The sequence below is a fragment of the Sphaeramia orbicularis genome, chromosome 15, assembly GCF_902148855.1.
Source record: "Sphaeramia orbicularis chromosome 15, fSphaOr1.1, whole genome shotgun sequence".
Lineage (NCBI taxonomy): Eukaryota > Metazoa > Chordata > Actinopteri > Kurtiformes > Apogonidae > Sphaeramia > Sphaeramia orbicularis.
In genome coordinates this window covers 32,320,873-32,339,121 of record NC_043971.1, presented here as the reverse complement: position 1 = coordinate 32,339,121, position 18,249 = coordinate 32,320,873, and the positions used below count along the sequence as shown (strand labels likewise).

The following is an 18,249-nucleotide window of genomic DNA, read 5'->3' as shown; positions in this document are numbered from 1 at the left end:
ATCAATAGATGCTTTTGGTCACCGGTGGCTGTTCGGGTCTTTATGGGTTAAAACATATTGATCACCATTTATGATAATATTATCCTCTGCATTTTGCATTTTTCAGTGTAAATTATGCATTTTTCTATATTTAATTCACTGATCATGTAGATGTTCATGAAAACTCAGAGTAAATTCAAAGGTTATTACTAGAGGTGTAAGAAAATATCAGTTCTGCAACATTAGACAAATTAGACAAATATTAGACAAATGTGACATAATATGGAAAACACATGCCCTTTTTCCCACACTGATCATCTGGTTGACTGTATCCTGTGATAAAGGCGATACTAAAGGAAGCACTGAAACTTCTGTTCTTGCATTTAGAGAATTCAGAAAGCTCTTATCATGAGTGGCATTGAGGTACTTCAGGTCATTTCACTCAGTTAGGAACCTTCCCAAGCAAAAAGGGCTGTTCAGACACACCTTAGGAGGAGTCTGTTAGGCATTTTAGCTACTCTGGCCCACTTCTATTAGTCTTATCTGTATTCTTTTTATAGTTATTTATTTGTGATACATAGATATTCAATGGGTTTCTTTATTTTGGCACACCCATTTTCAGATTATCCTTCTATTTGACACCTAAATGTCCAGTGTGTAACATTTAGTTGGACTGATAACAAATATAATAAGTATGTTTTTAGTAGTGTATAATCAGACAAAACGGTTCATTACCTTGAGCTGATCAGTCTTCCCTGTCGTGCCATTGAATTACTACAGTAACTCAGAACTACATTTTTCTTCATCCTTTTTTTTTTCCATTTTGTAGTGCGTGGCATTCAATGTTCAGGTGCAATTATTGTAAATTATTGTGTCTGAGCGTCAACTTTAGTTAATATTCCCTTAACTGTAAAACCCAGAAAAGATCAAACAAACTGCTGTAAATTGAGGTGAAGGGGTGGGGGTGGGGGGGTAATGCTGGATTATGTTATAACGATGCAATATCTAATAATGTATAATTTTTCACCTCATTATGTAATAACACCACATTTTATTATAATAACATGCTGCATTTTGTTATTAAATTCTTGAATGCATTTTGTCATAAACATTACCTCATTTTGTAATAACTTATACGTATTGTGTCTTCCAAATTTCAGTGCACCAGTAAGTTTCTTCTCAGTAATATTTAATTAGTGCAGTTTTTGTCTCTATCTTACAAGCACATTCTCCGTTATAATGAACACAGTTACATTTGATTTAGGTTTGACCAATGAAACATCCTACTAGTTCTTTCAAATTAATTCTAATTAAGCTGGAGTGATTACTGTTGTTCTTTTTCCAATCAAGGCATCAATTTTGATGGTGTAGTACATAATGCACCAAATTATTACATTTCCTTTAAAGAAAAAAAAAAAAAGAGCTACACCCGCATTTTGAAATTACTCCTGCAATATGTAATGCCACTGCAAAATGCGGCAAAGTTTATTACAAAATGCTTTCAAGAATTTTATTACAAAACGCAGCATGTTATTGTAAAATGCAGTGTTATTACATAATGAGGTGAAACATTATTACATTATTATGAGTTGATTCATACATACATTTATATTAAATTTATTGTATTTCATTACTTTTTTCTGTGATTAATGACCATTGATGGGTGCATATGTAATTAGCGTCTTGCTCTTATTGTTTTTTACTTCTTTTTTTTTTACTTCAAACTTTCAGACAAATAAATATATAACATAAATAAAATATATTGCACCCTTATTACATAATGTGGCGCTACAGGGGGGTTTCATTTGGTTTAATATGTAACTTCACCATTAGACGTCATTAAATATCACACATGAAACCTTAAAAAGATGGGGTTTGAGTGCCTCCACTATTTCAGGGTGTATTTTTTCATAAAGAATCCTATTTTTTTTTATATTTTCTGACTGGTGTAACCGTTCTGTTTTGGCTGATTGGATCCTAACACATTTAACTGCGGTGTCAGAAACTCAACACAGATATTTTTACTAATTTCACACTCCGCTCTAATACTGGACTATTGTGTCACAATTAATGAGGCTTATAACAGTGAATGTACTTTATGCAGAGGTACAAATGTAGCGTGGCAGCACTGTTAACCTGAACAAAATGGCACTGATGTGATATTAAAGCTGGCCTAACAGTGTGTGGACCTAGTTCTGCCAACTGGTGTCATAGCAAAAAGAAATGCTTTAACTTGTGATGTCCCTGCCTGGAGCAAAGTCTTACCTGCCTGCCCTCCCTGTTACACAGACTCTCTAATGAAAAACAACTCCACCACAACATCTTGTTATTATTGAATAGCTACCTCTCCACTCATTACCGCATTCTTTTTCTGTTCCTACCAACAGTTTCTCACAGTTTTTATAACTTTTTTTTTTTCACGGGGCATTTCATTTACTTCGATGCCTAAAGGGCCAGACATACTGTATCTTGTGGAAACAGTTTGACCAGTTATATTACATTTGTGTGTGTGCCTCCCAGAGCATGTGATGATGTTCACCCTGCATGCCACATAGTTATAGCTAGGGATTCAGCTGAGATGTATATCCCACAAAAGGTGGAGGAATGGGGCTATGGGTACACGATGGATGCACTGTCATCTTTTACATTATTCATTGGCCGCACTCATGTTCCCTCTGGGTTTTTTTCTCCATGAGTTGTGGGGATAGTGTATGAGCGTATGGGTGTGTGTTAGGGTCAGTTTGAGGTCTGTTCATTTTCCTGCTGCTCCAGATCATAAAAGCTAAGACTGAGCAAAATAACATTGTGGAAATTGCATTATAACTCAGTCTGAATGGAGAAGAATACAGTTGTTCACATTAGCTCTGAGTCTTTTACGCAACACAAAATAATAAACTAAAAGCCTCTGAAACACAAACACATCTCACTCATCCTCTTTTATTTTGTGCCTTTTATATGTGAGTCAATAACACTTTTGTTTCTCTTATTCTTTGTCTTCCAAGTGGACTCCAGAACATGGGACAAGCAAGTGAAAAGTAATGAGAAAGAAGAACAAGCAGAACCCGGCGCAGAACTTAATAAAAAGAGTCCGTCTGTGAATACGGATAAGTCCTGCTATTATCATTCCCGACTGAAAGCAGATTCTCTGGAAGAAACAGCCAAGGCTCTTAGCCTCAAAGTAGGAGTCATGTTTCATCTTTTTTCATGATTGCTGTTTGTTGCTTCTAATATTTTATGGATAATTCTTTTTATGGAAAATACTGCATGCTATGGCAGAGGGATAGCCGACAGCAAATATCTGTGTTGCTTTGCTGATAAGCAAATAGGCAGAGGCCATTGCCCATGTAACACATATATGCTTATTATTATAATATGATATTCACACATCTGCATGAGCCAGTGATGGTGATGCATGAATGAAATGCTATTATTCAAGCATGGCTTCACTGCTGTGTGTGACGTCTTCACTGCCTCATATTATTTCAACTGCAAGAGTCTTTTTTTAACCCATGAAGACCCAAACAGCCACTGACAACCAAAACCATCTATTGATCTAAACTGTTTAATACCTGTTGATCCATTAATCCTATCAATACGTGTAAATAATTGTTGTAAAACACAGTTTGTCATCTTTTCATGGTCATCAGGTATGACCCATTTGGACGTTCAGAGGCTCCAAAACACCGTCATCTTCTATAACATTGATTCACCAGTAAAACCCATGCAGCTGAATCAATGACAGTGGACGGACACACTTGGTTTATGTTCAGTTAATGATAGATTTTGCTGGAAAAGTCACTTTTTCTGCAGTTTTCTCTGTTTTTGCTGTAATAACCCTCAACTTTCATCTGAGTTTTAATAAACATCTACATGATCAGTAAATTAAATATGGTAAAATACCTGTAGTTCACTGAAAAAACACAAAATACAGAGAATAATGTTATAATAAATGGTGATAAATCTGTTAAGAAAAGTTAAATATCAAGGAAAAAAAAAAAAACATTTTGGAACTGCCACAAAAGTCGCACTGGGTCTTTATGGGTTAAACATGTTTAGAACCAATGTTGCTGAGAAAAATTTTAGAAAAAAAAAAAAAATGTTGACAGTAGTATCAGGACAGCTGTTTCATTGGTAATAGGAGTCTGGGCTGCAAAACAGCAATGTCAAGTGTCAGCATGGTTTTATATTGCTATAAATACTGTTGCAATAAAGGTTTTTTGTGGTTAATTTTCTTTACATTGTTATTGATCTACCTCCATTAAGTTAATTTTGTCTTCTTTTTAATATTATTTACCCGTGCAAAGCATGTCAAGGTAAAGCAAATATTTTATATATTTTTCTTGCTTGAAAAAGGAACAGTTAAATAAGATTTTATCTATGCTGACATAATGCTTGAGGTTTATTTTTTGCCAAATTTTACATCTTTTAAGTCTTAAAAGAAAGGTTGATTTGGCTTTTACTGCCATATTTACTGACATAGGCATATTTATTGTGCTAACATTATGATAATTACTGACACACATGTTTATCATGACAATATTTCAGACTGACCGGAATGTTAATGATGCATCCCTGTAGTTTTGTCCATATATTTAATACCTTACCTTAGAACTTGTATCGTACATGTATGGGGATTTTGAAAGCTACAGGGACACTTCATTCAGTCATATTTTCCCACGCACAGACTGTTAATATTTTCCCCGTTAGAATAAATATTATCAGAAGAGCAGCGCTATCCCTTGAAGACATTTTTTTTTTTTTTTTTTCTTTTACATGGAAAGGTTTGGCTTTGGTTAATATTTGACACAGCCTCTGCCAAGTGGAGCAGGGATTAGAAAAATCCTTAATAATTACCTGACTTTTTTCTTTCTTTTAATTAAATTTTGTTTCAGTCGATTTTACTTTTTTTTTTTTTTTATCTCAACGTTGTAAGAAGTAAAGATCCCCTGGGATTTGTGAGGTTTGTGTATCTGTCTGAAGGATTCCCCCAGTGACTAAAGCTCTCTTACCTTCATCCCCGCTCAAGCTAAGCACAATATTATCATGTAGCGCACTGTACACCTTCCAGCTATTACCAAGCTGTGAGGAGGATTCTCCAAGGTTGAGGAATAGATTAAGGATATGTTCTGAATAGATTCTAACCCAATCAAGGCTTTTTTTTCCTTCTACCTTTTCCACAGGATTATGGCCTCCGGAGTTGTATTCTTTCTACCAACAGAACATTACTATATATACACTGTATTTCTTTTCCACCCAGGAGGCTTTGGAGCTTTTCAGACCAGACTTTATCAGTCGATCCCAGAGTCGGGTGAAGAGGCTGGAGCAGAGGGCCAGGAGAAGGAGAGCTCTGCAGGGTTCCAACCCAGACCTGGTGCAAGGCCTCAGGGAAGATCAGTGCAAACAAAAGAGAAACTGCACCACACCTGATCCACTTAGCGGTAAGAGCAGCTGAAGGGAAATGCAGGAGAATTCAGGTCCGATGACAGATCACCCATAGTTACTCATCGATGGCCAAAATACAAAACCTCCTATCTGAAAAAATCCCTTTTTTTCAGGAAACAAAAAAACGTGGATCCTGGAGGATTCTGTTGGGTGTCTGTAAATTGGTTTAGAGTCTGGTTTTGACCAACTCTGTATGTAAAGTGTCATGGGATAACTTTTTTTATGATTTGGCGCTATATAAATAAAATTTGATTGATTGATTGACTGATTGATTGATGGTTTAGTTTTATTATAGTATGGTCTTTGTTGTTGTCAGGTGACCTTCACGTCATAAGAAAGGGCGGGATTTTCTTGCAGATAGACTGAAAATGTGGAGTCATCCTTGTTCTCACCATTTAACCCTTTCATGCATAGTGGTCACTACAGTGGACAGTTACTCTACAGCTTTAATCTTGTATATTCATGGGTTTTGTTGTTTTAGTTCCATATCAACCAACACAGTGGACACTTATGCATCATCTCATAAACTGCAATTCATACCATTACTTTAACTTTGCTGTTCTTGATTGGTTCTTGAGTGGAAATCAATTGTTAATATTTATTTTTTGCATATTATCTCCTTGAAGTGAGTAGTAACTAGTATTAGAACATGTTAAAATGTGAGAAAACATCAGATTAGCTGCATTAAATATGGTTTCATTTCACTGTTTTCATATCACTTTATGATATTGGGTTTTAAATATATGTTTCTTTGCTTCAAGAATAAAATTCATGGTGTAGCTGAGTGGACATTTTTGTAACTCCATGAAAAACAGGTTGATTTAAAAAAAAAAAAAAAAAAAAAAAAAAATTCAATCACATTGTTTTTTTTTTTCATGCCTAAAGAGGAATAAAAACACTCAGGAAAAAAAAAAATCTTGATTAAGGTTCTAATAATTCATGCATGAAAGGGTTAATGTGAAAACTCTAAATCTAAAAATTTGCAGATAGGAGGTTTTGTTTTGTGGCCATCGTCATACTTAACGGCTGCAGAACGTATAACAGAGGCATTACAGCGTTAGTGGTTGTGGAGGTGGAAGTGATGACAGCAAAAAGTTAATCCGTTATACAGCACTCTTAGAAATACTCTGAAATTCAAATTATAACCTTAGTGTGTTATTAGAGGACATAACAAGACTTTATTATGTTTGTGAAATTTTTCTAAATGTTTTATTGTTATGTAGAAAATCACAGTCAATGAAGTTACCATATTTGGTTCCTTACCCATAAGTGGCAAAAAAAAAACAGGCAGAACAAACCCCACCCCTCGCAGATATTGTGGCTTATTTTGTTATTGATCGAGCTAATGTCATCATGTCTATGCATGTGCTGATGTCAGCTTATCATTTGCCCCAATATATGTGCCAAGTTTGAAGTAAATTGAAAAAAAATTGATGTATTTATAGACATTTGAAATTTCGCCCATTATAAGAAAATGGGAGAAGAAAAAATAATTTAAAAATTCATTAAAAAAATTTGAACGTTGACCTATTTTTCCCAAAATGTAATCACATCTATTCTGGGTCACTGGCAATCTATAATCTAAATTTGGTATGAATTCAACCAATAGTTTTGCTGCTAGAGTGTTAACAAACAAACCAAACCAAAAACAATACTCCTTGCCTCCCCTTTTGGGGGGCTGAGCAACAATTAGGATGTATGTGATATATATGATGTATGTTGAATGAAACCTAGTATAAAACATCAGAAAATGAAAGCAATAAATCTCATATTATCTGAAGATCAAATCAAACCAAATTTTATTTATATAGCGCCAAATCATAACAAAAGTTATCTCATGACGCTTTACATATAGAGTTGGTCAAAACCAGACTCTAAGCCAATTTACAGAAGAAGTATACTGAAGAAAAGGGTTAGACATGTTAAGTAAAGGGAGGTCTCACTAAATCTGACGACTTTGGTTTATAAAAGCTGTTTTTCCCATGAAACTTTAGTTTTTTTATACTGTACATATTCTCATATATCCACATTGTATCTTCATAGAGAAATGCATATCTATGGTCATTATAATTTTACAAAACCAACAACCCTAATGTTGCAGACTTTTGCACAGTGCTGTAGATTCATATCTTGTTTTTCTTTTTGTTTTTTGTTTATTTGTTCTTTATTTTGTCACTCCATTGTTGTTTGTGTGGTATATATCGGCACCCCTTTGCAATTGAAATGATATATCTCAGTGGGATTATCCTAATAAACTGATCTTTAACAAACAGAAATGCACAAGGTAACTGATGATAATATGGTAACATATTACCCCACCCAGATACTACTTTTTCAGCCTGGGTAATAATCTATTGGAATCTTCTCTGGTATTTTTTCTTGTCCTCTTCACCTCTTCAAATGAAATCAATGTAGCTCTTCTTTGTGCAACCCTCTTGCTTTTTTCTTCGTAGACAATTCTCAGCAGTAATTGTATATTTTTTCCCACAGGTTTTCAGGTGTATACATTGTTATTGTTATTGTCATCTCCATTTTCTCTTTTAAAAGTACAACACACCCACAACAGTTCACATTTCTGTCCAAGGGAAAATACCATTTTTTTAATCCAACTGGGAGCTAAAGTTCTGTGTGTGAACTGATTTATATTTGATTAAAATGCGCTGACTGGTTCAAAATTAAGTTTGCAAAAACCAGATTCCATGTGGGTAGAAAAGGGTTATCACAGACTTCCAGAGATTAGTCCGAAGCAAACCCTCATCCATCAGTCTTTGCCATTCAGTAAAACAGAGCTGCAGGAAATAAAATATTCAATACCCATGAACTATTGAGCCAAGCATTTCTTCAGTGGGTGAATGTTTCTAATTACAGCTTTTCACCAAAAAAACAAAAGAATTACGATATTAAGTAATTAATCCCACATTCACATTTAAGTTTAACCTCAATAACCTCTACTAGTCAGGGAATAAATGGGATTATTATTTTTATGGATTCACCTCATAGGGTAGTGGCATTTATCCAACTTTGCTCTCTGCTGGCCATTATCTGCATTACAGATCAGTTGCAGAATCATGTCTGTCTGCGTGACCTACACACACGCAGCTCCCATGTAATCACAGCTACATTGTTTTCTACCTAATTAAATCCATTTCACACATCAAATTAAACTTTATGAGCCCAAAGACAATTGCTTTTCAGACGCTAAACAAGGTGAAATTGAAACACCTACAGTATTCACAGACACTGTTCCCTAGAAATAACCCAGAAATCATAAATAACAGTGCAAAAATGATGTCAGTCTTAATGCAGCTGTATTCAGATTTACCTTTATTACTGTCATTTGAGCAGCTTGAATTTATATTACTTGAATGTTTTAAATGTGATTTTTTTTTTATTCTGAATTTATGAACATTGAAAAATAAAAATGAAAATGGGGTATTGATACTTAATTCCAGTGCAAAAAATTCAGTGGTACAAATTTAATGGCTTTTATAATTCAAAATCTGATGAGACAGATTTGCTTCCATTGTAAACTTATTTTTTTAAAAAATTGTGTTTAACCCTTTCATGCATAGGTCACTACAGTGGACAGTTATTCTCCAGCTGTTCTCTTGTATATTAATGGGCTTTGTTGTTTTAGTTCCATATCAGCCAACACAATGATGCTTATGCACCATCCCATACACTGACATTCATACAATTACAGTAACTTTGCTGTTCTTGATAAAGCCGATCTGCTGTAACATGTTTGAGTGTAAATCAATTGTAATTTGTTTGACAAAAGTTGTTTTTTTTTTTTTTTGCATATTATCTCCATGAAGTGAGTAATTACTAGTATTCGAATATGTTAAAATGTGAGAAGACATCCGATTAGCAGCATTAAAAATGTTTTTATTTCATTGTTTTCATATTACTTTCTGATATTGGGTTTTAAACACATGTTTCTTTACTTCAAAAATTAAAAGCATGAACATTTTTCTAATTCCACAGAAAAAAATAACTCAATCACATTGTTTTTTTAATGCCTAAGGAGGAATAAAAACACTCAAAAAAAAAAAAAAAATCTTGACTAAGGTTCTCATAATTCCTGCATGAAAGGGTTAAAGAGCAGAATAATAGAAAACATTCATGTAATTCTACACCTACTTTAACTTCCATGTGCATCCGCCTGTGCTGCTGTTTCATATTGTCCTGTAAAATTGTTGTTATTCACATTGGTATTCATGAATCGTGCTTTACACATAAAATGCAGGTATACAGGTGCAAGTATGGAATGAGTTTGACTGCACTAAATGAATATCCACTAAATGGAAAAAAAAAAAAAATCTGTGGGTCAAAACACAGTAATGTCCTGTCAGAGAACAAACTTTAATTGCAATTCCAACATTTGTTTCGATATAAAGTAGCTCCTTGCTTTGGATAATCCCTGATGGTCCAACTGGAGCGCAGGTGTCAAACATGCGGCCCGGGGGCCAAAACCGGCCCGCCAAAGGGTCCAATTTGGCCCCTAGAATGAATTTGTGAAATGCAAAAATTACACTGACGATATTAACAATCAAGGATGTTAGAATCATTTTAGGTCAATTCAATCTCAAGTGGGTCAGAACCAGTAAAATACTATCATAATAACCTATAAATAATGACAACTACAATTTTTTCTCTTTGTTGTAGTGTAAAAAACAAAATAAATAAAATTACACAAATATGTTTACATTTACAGACTATCCTTTTACAAAAAATGTGAATAACCCGAAATTTCGAAAGAGAAGTATATGGAATTGTACCAATATTCTGCCTGTTACTAAACGTTTTGTGTTTATGTAGATCTGCTGTGATCTGTAAGTTGTGATGCACATGTATTAAAGATGAACTAAGGCGTAATATTCTTAAAATTGCACTTATTTTTCTTCAGAATTTTCAGGTTCATATTTGTTCATGTTGTGTTCAAGTACAGTTCGTAGATGTAAACATTTTCATTACGGAATTTTACTTTTTTCTCCCAAAAACATGGAAAAAAACTTTGAAGTTGACATTATTTATAAATTCTTATCCTCTTATTTATATTATTTTACTGGTCCCCTTTTGATCATATTAGGCTGTATGTGGCCCCTGAACTAAAATAAGTTCGACACCCCTGAACTAGAACAAAAATGAATTTAAAAGTTAAAATGTAGGTCATTTAGCAACACTAATCTCTCTCATGGTCTCTAAAATGTCCCGTCAGAAAGATTTCAAATACCTTGTTTTGACCCCTATATGTTCATAATACACATATTAACTTTAATAAATAAAAACAAAATTAAGGGGAAAAACCAATAAGAAACTTTCAGTGTGAAAGTTTCATTGTCACTGAGCCTGATTGACAGGTCTCCTCAGCTCCTTTTGTGAGACTCGGTAGTTTTATTAATTAATGAATTAATTAATAAGACCGGATATAGCAACGTATTGTATGTGTGGGTGTAAAATGTGTTTGCGTCAATGCTGTGTAACTGTCTGAAAAAGAGAGATCACATACAGCCCTCATAGTTCATTTACATATACACGATTTCATTTCCATATTAATTCTTATTTATCATTCCTATGTGTTTCTGTGTGTGTATTTGTGTGTATTTGTGTGTGTTTGTGCGTGCATGTCCTAGATAACCTTTTCAAGCCTAGAGAGAGGTCTATATCAGGCAGAGAGATGCAGCTGAGGTCCAGACGGTGAGTTCTCCAGACTATACCCACATTAGACAGTGTCACTCTGTGTCTCCCCTTTCTTTGTTTTCTTATTCAGCACAATCCATCAAACCTGCTTGTCATATCTGGCATGGATGCAGGATTTTGCACAAACTGCACATTCACACACCCACATACTGTAAGGATACAAAAGATGTTTGATGTCCAAATGTCTTGACAGGTGATATCAGCCACCCTGTGTATACCTTATCTATGCCTTTTTTTCCCTTTGCCTTATCTGGAAAGGCGCACCTGATCAGATGATGACTGCCCATTGTAATTTTTTTTCAAAAGCGACAGTATCTGACTTGGAGGATCTCTTAACAAATTGGCTATAGTTGTGGGAGTGAAAAAGGAGTCTGTGTGAGACCTGTTTATCAGTAGATCCAGGTTTTTGCAGGCTGTGGTCTCACCAGATAATACCATGCCTCCAATATGCCAGCTCGTTGGCTCAGCCACCCTCTGATTTCTAATGCCATATTCCTCTACCCTGTTTGAATTCGCCTTTTTTTTTTATCTCCTCAGGATTTACAACAAGCTGCCGGAAGTGACAAAGAAAAAGGAGGAGGAGAAAAAGAGGGCTGTATCGCAAACCAACAGACTGCGAGCAGAGGTCTTTAAAAAGGTAGCGCTTCCTCCTGTCAGCTCGACATAGGTCATATCTCAAACCATTGATTCATTACCAGACATGCATTAGAACACAGGTGTCAAACATGCAGCCCGGGGGCCAAAACCGGCCCACCAAAGGGTCCAATCTGGCCTCTAGTAGGAATTTATGAAATGCAAAAAGTACACTGAAGATATTAACAATCAATGGTGTTAAAATCATTTTAGGTCAGTTCAATCTAAAATGGGCCAGACCAGTAAAACACTATCATAATAACCTATAAATAAAGAAAACCACAAATTTCTCTCTTTGTTTTAGTGTAAAAAAGGTAAAATTACACAAAAATGTTTACATTGAAAGACTAGCCTTTTACAAAAAAATTTCAATAAGCTGAAATGTCTTAAGAGAAATATGTGGAATTTTACCAATATTCTATTTGTTACTACATGTTTTGTGTATTTGTAGATCCACTGTGATCTGTAAGTTATGATGCACATATATAAATATATGCTAAAATTGCACTTATTTTTCTTAAGAATTTTCGGGTTGTTCATATTTGTTAATGTCATGTTCAAGTAGAGTTGTGAGATGTAAACATTGTCATTATGGAATTTGACATTTTTTCACTCAAAAACATAGAAAAAACTTTGGTGTTGACATTATTTATCAGTTTTTATCCTATTATTTATATTATTTTATTGGTCTGGCCCCCTTTATAACATATTAGTCTGTATGTGGCCCCTGAACTAAAATAAGTTTGACACCCCTGCATTAGAAGCTTTTATCTTTCAGTTTTACTCGTATTTATTATTTTTAGGGCATGCAAAACTATACGAGTGTACCTCTTGAATGGGTATTTCACAAACGTAACTTCTGCATAAAACCACTGCTGATAGAAAAACCTGAGTCAGTAGACATGTACACCACTCAAACTTGACATTTTCAGGCTTGTGTGAAGAAATCACATTCTTTCGTCAAAATGTCAAAACTGAATATAGCTGAAGTGAACAAATATAGACTGTTTGGCCACTTGTGGACATAGTTACTTCTTTACTTTTCCATGTCTTCTGTATTGTAGAAATGTATTAAAGGTACATTTCCCCAAAGGGACTGTTATATAACCTCTGTTAACGTATTTTTTAAGATGGCATAACTGACCAGCTGCAACATAAGAGCATTATTTGTGCTCATATTAGCTTTTCAGTGTGAGAGCATTACACGCTCACATAAATACAACCTGGTTCTATCTTTGTCCAGCAGAGGTCAATGTTTGACTGCTTTAGGCAGCTCCTCTTTGTCATTTATCTCAGTGGAGTCTTTTTAAATAAATGGGCCTTCATCGATTGGATTTATTTGACTCTTCTTATAAAACAGGTGGTATGAAATTGCTTTGATTAAAAAATACTGAAGTGTGTTCTTGTAATTCAATCCATGAATGTATAACTATTCTAGCATGATTCATTATTTGTGTGATAATCTAAATTAACTGAAACACAGTAGATTAACATCAGCATTTACAACACAGTCCAGGTGCTGTATACACTAAAAATAGGAATTGCTCTAAAAGACATAAGCTATGTTGTCTATGAGTGATGAATATGTGGAAATTAATGATAGATATTGAATGTGCAGTGTCAGATTTACTCAGTCTTATTGTAGCCTTCGCTCCCATTATAACCAAACCACAACAATGAATTCACTGTCAGTCAGATGAAATGTGAAACACATGAAGAGATGTCTCCTGTCTCAGATAATTACACAATCATCACAGGTTCAGATTGTGTGTGGGAGAGAGAGTGTTTACTGAGATGCAATTCATGATATAAATAAGATTCTGTTTTGTTTTCTGCTATTTAGGCAAGCGATGCCATGTCACGATTCTTTTCCAGTTAGTTATTCTGTCATAAAGATATTCATTTTAAAAGGAATCAGAACTGCACACCTGCTTAATGGCCATATGTCGTGTCAAAAAATGGCAGTATATAAGGAATCATTTTATTTCTTGAGGAAATGGAGCCGTTATGTTATATTTATTAAGTCAGTTTGACCTTGCCATCTCTCAAATAAAGCTATTAGTCAGACTGAACCGTAGTGCGATTGGGAGAAAAAGGAGTTTGGTCCTTCCAGATAAACACTGAGTTGTGCGTGTATTTCAGCCTTCACTTTTTTTGTCACAAAGTCAGCGACACACACTGAGAGGTGAAGCCTCACAGTTGGGTTTTGATTGTGCAGGGTAGAGGGTTGGTGGCTTTAAGCTCTGGCTGAAATGAGATTCCAGCTGTTGGGTAGTACTGTATGAGGTGGGTGATTGCATAGCAGGGTGTTTGGTCAGATAGTAAGCTAGAATTATTCCCCTACCTAGGTTTGGTCACCTCAGGGGTGAAGCTGATGGAACTGAAAGCCAATTTAGCAGCAGGAGTTTCTCCAGTGTGACGCAGAACTGCTCTTAAGAGATTGAGGAAAGGGAGGACTGAGTGCAAATAGATGTGGGTTTTTTTTAGGAAAATAATTGGTTATCTTGCTATTTTCTTGTTTTGCAGAAACTTCTGGACCAGATTCTCCAAAGATAAATGTAAGGTGCAGATAAACAGATCGCTGATGACATCAACCTGAGTGAGACTTTGTGTTTGGCTAAAATTTACTGAGGGGGTCAAATGAGTGGCCATTTTTGTCAAAAAAAAAAAAAAAAAAGTTGTAAGAAATGCATAGAACTGTGTTGAAATAATGCTAATACATTTGTGCACAGACGACTGATGTTATTTGACAGTGGAAGCTATATTGTCAGAAATATTGGATTTTGAATAGTGTATGTTAAAACTTTTGCTGGTGGACGGACGTGACATTACCCATGATGATCTGGTCAGTACCAGTACTTAAATGTTAGTATTGTGGATCTAAAACAATAACAGCTGACACAGAAACACAAAATGTGGCAGTGGACAGATGTGACATGGTTGTTACAGATCCCATCATACTGATGCTCAGCAGCCATGTCACCGTTTCCACAAATGATCTCTGTGCAAAAACTAGTATCATAATTATTTATTGTATAGTTTATCATCATACTAAAGAGTAAATAACAATATAGAATCATTATTTCTCAATAGAAATGCTTATTATTAGAAAACAGTTGATTTCAAAAGTGACATGTGACATTCTTAATGTATGTATCGGTGTAACATAAGCAGGATGGATCAGCACCATACTCCATATTTCAACCTGTAAAAATAAAACGTGATATGTAGTATATAATCTTGTAAGAAAAATTGGGGAATCTAAAAGAATAGAATATTTGTTTTTCAGGTAAATTCAGTTAAAATATAACTTGGCCATTTGTGACATGAAAATATAGCATTAATTGTGATGAAATTGGACATTTTTGAGCTGAAAACATAGTTCATATGACCATCAACATGTTGCAACAGAACTGAAATCCTGTAAATTTGCATAACTTGCATTTACCAACACAAAGTTCCTTTGGGGATTCACTTATATTGATTTCTTATGCACAAAGACATAAATAAGACCTCTAAGCAAATTTTAGCCGTGTTACATTCAGTTCTCTTCAGGTCTTTTTTTTTTTTCAAATTTGCTGCTTGACTGAGCACGAAGAGGGTGAAACCAAAAGTCACCTTGTTGATGCCGTTGACAGACTGCTGTGAATAACCGAGCCAAGTCACAGAAAGAAGGAAACTTCTGGTTAGTTCTGTCATCAGAAGTAAAAGGCAAAGTGGACCAATGTCAGACCAATGTAACATAAATAAGCTGTATTTGATGGTCAGACCATGTTGTTCAAACCCCTGATAACAGTGTTGGAAATTCTTAGACATTTCTCAGGTGACATTAAATATTCATAAATGCCATTGTTGAAGTTAAGAAGCATTGTTATAGATAAAAATTTATTAACATGAGTTTTACCTGCAACCAGTATGTAATATTTAGCGGCATCTAGTGGAGGAGTTGAGGATTACAACCAAATAAATACCCCCCTCCCCCCACCTCTATACTCTTCTCTATTCTTAGCTTTTATGATGAAGGAGATATTGTTAACTATCTGTCAACACAGAAGGTGATGGTAAAAACACCTATTTAACTTACTTTACCTTAATATGCTAACCCTAATTTCAACATATTAATTCATTTATTTATCCATTCATTCATTTTCTGCACCACATGATGGTAGTGGGGGGGTTGGAGCCTATACCAGCTACCAACAGGCGAAGGGGGGGTGTGGGGGGTGGACCCTGGATGTATCACTATAGGCCATGACAGAATCTCTAAACAACGATACAATTTATAGGCCTAATAACCTCCTGAGATCCAGCAATGCATTTATTTTTGTCCTCTGTAGGGAACAAGAGTTTCACAGCTTTACTTAAAAAAAAAACCCTGTTCACTGCAAAGGACATTCCATAAAAAAAATAACATCAAAATTAAAATTTTATCTGGAAAAACTGTTGTATTATGCTTTTTCCAATCAATTATTTAATATAAAAATAAATAAATAAATAAAAAAAGCCAAAACATTTACTTTCCTGGGTCTCAGGAGGATAAGCCTGAGATGAAAAACAAACAAAGAAAAATTTCATCTGGAAAAAAAAGCATCTTTTAAGCAGAAATTTGGTTGAAATTGCTAATAGTAAAGAGCTTACTGCGCCTGTAACAGCCTCTAATGAGTAAAAATGCAGAATAGATTAAAATATAGTAATATAATCACAGTAAATGTCATTATTTAGTCTGTTTTCCTCTGACATTAACATATAATTTTACTGTTTTTTCATTACAGTGGTAACAATTTGATTGCTCATGTAAAACATAATTGTCCTTTTATGTATCACAATGAAATAAAAGTTTTTCAAGGACGTCCTGTGTCATATAATTTTCTCGGAAATTGAATCTCAGTGCTTTGAGCAAAGCACCTTGACCGTGTCATTGGTACAGTAGGTGTTTAGAAAATGGAGAGGGGAGGCCGTGTTTCGTCATTGGTTTCACGTCTGCCTCCAGGCACAAGGAACCTCCCATCCGGAACAGTGGAATTCCAAGCTAATCGAACTCAGGAGACATGGAGCGCCTGTGAAAGGAGCCTTTGTCACCCAGCTCCAAACCAGAGATGACATTGTAATAAGAGAGGAGACTTCGGAGCACAGCCTGGGACGACGGTCCACATATAGCCTGTAAAGGTGACTGACATATGTGACATTTACGCAGAGCCTGCTGGGATGGGGAGAGAACATGGGAAGGACATACAGAGCAGATCTGTGGTCAATGTACAGAATCATACAGATATATACTGCAGCTGAGGATCAGATAGGAGCCTGTTAAGATGTTCAGGAGCCTCTGTAACAAAAAAAAATAGATTAAATGGGCAGTAAATGGATAGATTACTTGCTCAGTTGCTCTCCAGAATGTGAGATTACAGCCAATAACAAGCAAGTTGCGGCAAAAAAGTCAGTTTGTTCATGTTGCATCTGCTGACTTCAACGATGCCAGTACCCACCAAGACCATTTAAAAGAAGAATCCACATGGGAGAACTGTTCTCCTGCCATGTAGACTGGTTTCAGAGGATGAGCACAGACTGACAGGGGGTTGAATCCGAGGAGAGGGGCTCCTGTCAGTCATCCTCTCTCACTCTGAGGCATCATGTGTCTGTATGTCACATTGCTGTCTCCGGATAATGTGGACTATGTGCTCTGAGGTCCTTGGGGCAGCATCACGCGTGGCCTTGACTGATTCAGGGGCCCCTGTGGGGAAAACTGATATGTCTGGCTTAGAAAAGACTCTAAAAGCTACACTAGCTGAGCTTATGAGGGCTAATTGTGAACCTCCAAGCCAAGTTACTGATTGAAACTGTGAAATCATTAGTCATTTAACTGACGTCCATGTTATCTGAGCCATCTAGCCTCATGGCCATTGCTAAAAGAATGTGATTAGCCTAAAGAAACAGGGCAGAAAATTTTACCTCGAAACAAATTTCATTTGTGTTCTATTATAGTTACTTCATAAATTCTCCATATCGTTAGCCTCATAGTATAATTGCCTTAGTCATATTTTTGGCCATATTGAGATATCTGCATAAAATGAAGCAGCAGTGTTCGGAGAGTAAAGTTATACAAATATCTCAATTTGGCCAAAAATATGACTTTGGCAATTATGCTATGAATATAACAAATATATAATTCAAATATTTTCTCATTACCCCACCCCCCCAAAGGGGAGACTAGGGGTATTGTTTCCGTTTGTTTCTTTGTTTCTTTGTTTGTTCAATTTTTACCTCCACCAATGAGGTTATGTTTTTGCCGGCGTTGGTTTGTCTGTCTGTCCATGTGCAAGATAACTCAAAAAGCCACAGACGGATTTGAATGAAAATTTCAGAAAATGTTGATACTGGCACAAGGAAGAAATGATTAAATTTTGGTGGTGATCGGGGGGGGGCACGGGGACCCACTGATCTGCCTTGGCGGAGGTCTTCACTTTTCTAGTTAAATCTGAATTTGAATAGAATTTT

General features: G+C 35.5%; 1 protein-coding gene across 1 annotated transcript in view; it reads left to right on the top strand.

Annotated features, from left to right (window-relative positions):
• LOC115433741 (uncharacterized) overlaps positions 1-15,365 on the top strand; it is a 30,158-nt gene extending 14,793 nt beyond the window's left edge. The window contains exons 6-11 of the mRNA XM_030155205.1: positions 2,982-3,157; positions 5,237-5,417; positions 11,058-11,121; positions 11,662-11,761; positions 14,284-14,366; positions 15,290-15,365. Coding sequence (XP_030011065.1) covers positions 2,982-3,157; positions 5,237-5,417; positions 11,058-11,121; positions 11,662-11,761; positions 14,284-14,313 — 551 coding nt within the window. The 3' untranslated portion in view covers positions 14,314-14,366; positions 15,290-15,365. The remainder of the gene's footprint in view (positions 1-2,981; positions 3,158-5,236; positions 5,418-11,057; positions 11,122-11,661; positions 11,762-14,283; positions 14,367-15,289) is intronic.
• Positions 15,366-18,249: the final 2,884 nt, after the last annotated feature.